Source organism: Trachemys scripta, chromosome 6, assembly GCF_013100865.1.
Source record: "Trachemys scripta elegans isolate TJP31775 chromosome 6, CAS_Tse_1.0, whole genome shotgun sequence".
NCBI classification, from domain to species: domain Eukaryota; kingdom Metazoa; phylum Chordata; order Testudines; family Emydidae; genus Trachemys; species Trachemys scripta.
This window is the reverse complement of record NC_048303.1, coordinates 108,059,924-108,060,957: the sequence shown is the minus strand read 5'-3', so window position 1 is coordinate 108,060,957 and position 1,034 is coordinate 108,059,924. Positions and strand designations below refer to the sequence as shown.

Here is a 1,034-nt window from a genome sequence, read left to right as displayed (position 1 = left end):
GCCCGTCTAAAGAGTTGGCCAAACACGGAGTCAGTGACTGACGGCTTCTGCCCCTCTCCTCTAGGTCATGATGATGGGAAACACCCAGGTGGCGGAGCTGCTGCTGCAGAGAGGAGCGGATCCCAACCGCCCGGACCCGCGCACCGGCTCCCTCCCAGTGCACGATGCGGCGCGAGAAGGTTTCCTGGACACCCTTGTGGCGCTGCACCGAGGCGGGGCTCGGTTGGATCTGCGGGACAAATCGGGCCGCCTCCCCATTGACCTAGCTGTAGAAAGCGGGCATCAGCAAGTGGTCAGCTACCTCCGAGCCCAGCCTGCAAGGAATGCCGGGCGGGTGGCCAGCTCCCTGCGGGGCTCTGCCCTGCTCAGCCACACAAAGCACTGAACTGCAGGCACCAGGTTCGTCTACAGCAGCCGGGTACTACCCCCCAGGACACCTAGGAGCCGCCTTGTTACCCTGACACAGTAGGCTGGAAATCAGAGGGTGGCAGCAGGGGAGGCTGTTGCACCCAATTTTGTTAATCTTTAATCCAATGCTGTACCCTCCCCACGTCTACAGAAGAGTCCACATTAATTGATGTTATAATATTTCCTCCTATAACATAACTTATTGTCCGGCTTTTTTTCTTAAATGTCTGAAGTATAATAAAGAGGAATAATATATTGTAAATATGCCACTTGGAAATGTTCTCAAATGCTCTAAAAGCAAATACGATCTTTGTTTTTGTTTTAGATTTTTACTTTGCACAAATATGTATATTAGCTTATACTTGAAAAAAAATAAAAATAAACGTTCAAACACTACCACTGTAAAGGAAACCATGAAGGTAAATACACCACTTAAATTAATAAACTATTACTAGTCTGACAGAAGGCAAATCTTTGTGTATTTCTTGGGTTGCAGTTTTCCTTCCCAGACCTGGAATACGAACAGATGCTTCCCAGTGCCTGGATTTTCCAAAAGATGCGGATAGGAAAGAAGCTAGACATCTTTTCAAACATAGAAACCTGAGAGGGTCTAAGAATTTTATATT

The 1,034-nt window shown here is 47.9% G+C and overlaps 1 protein-coding gene across 1 annotated transcript in view; it reads left to right on the top strand.

The window, feature by feature from the left end:
• Nucleotides 1–501, top strand: part of LOC117879102 (cyclin-dependent kinase 4 inhibitor B-like) — a 2,275-nt gene extending 1,774 nt beyond the window's left edge. The window contains exon 2 of the mRNA XM_034774055.1: nucleotides 65–501. Within this exon, the coding sequence (XP_034629946.1) occupies nucleotides 65–385 (321 nt within the window). The 3' untranslated portion in view covers nucleotides 386–501. The remainder of the gene's footprint in view (nucleotides 1–64) is intronic.
• The last annotated feature ends 533 nt before the right edge of the window (nucleotides 502–1,034 follow it).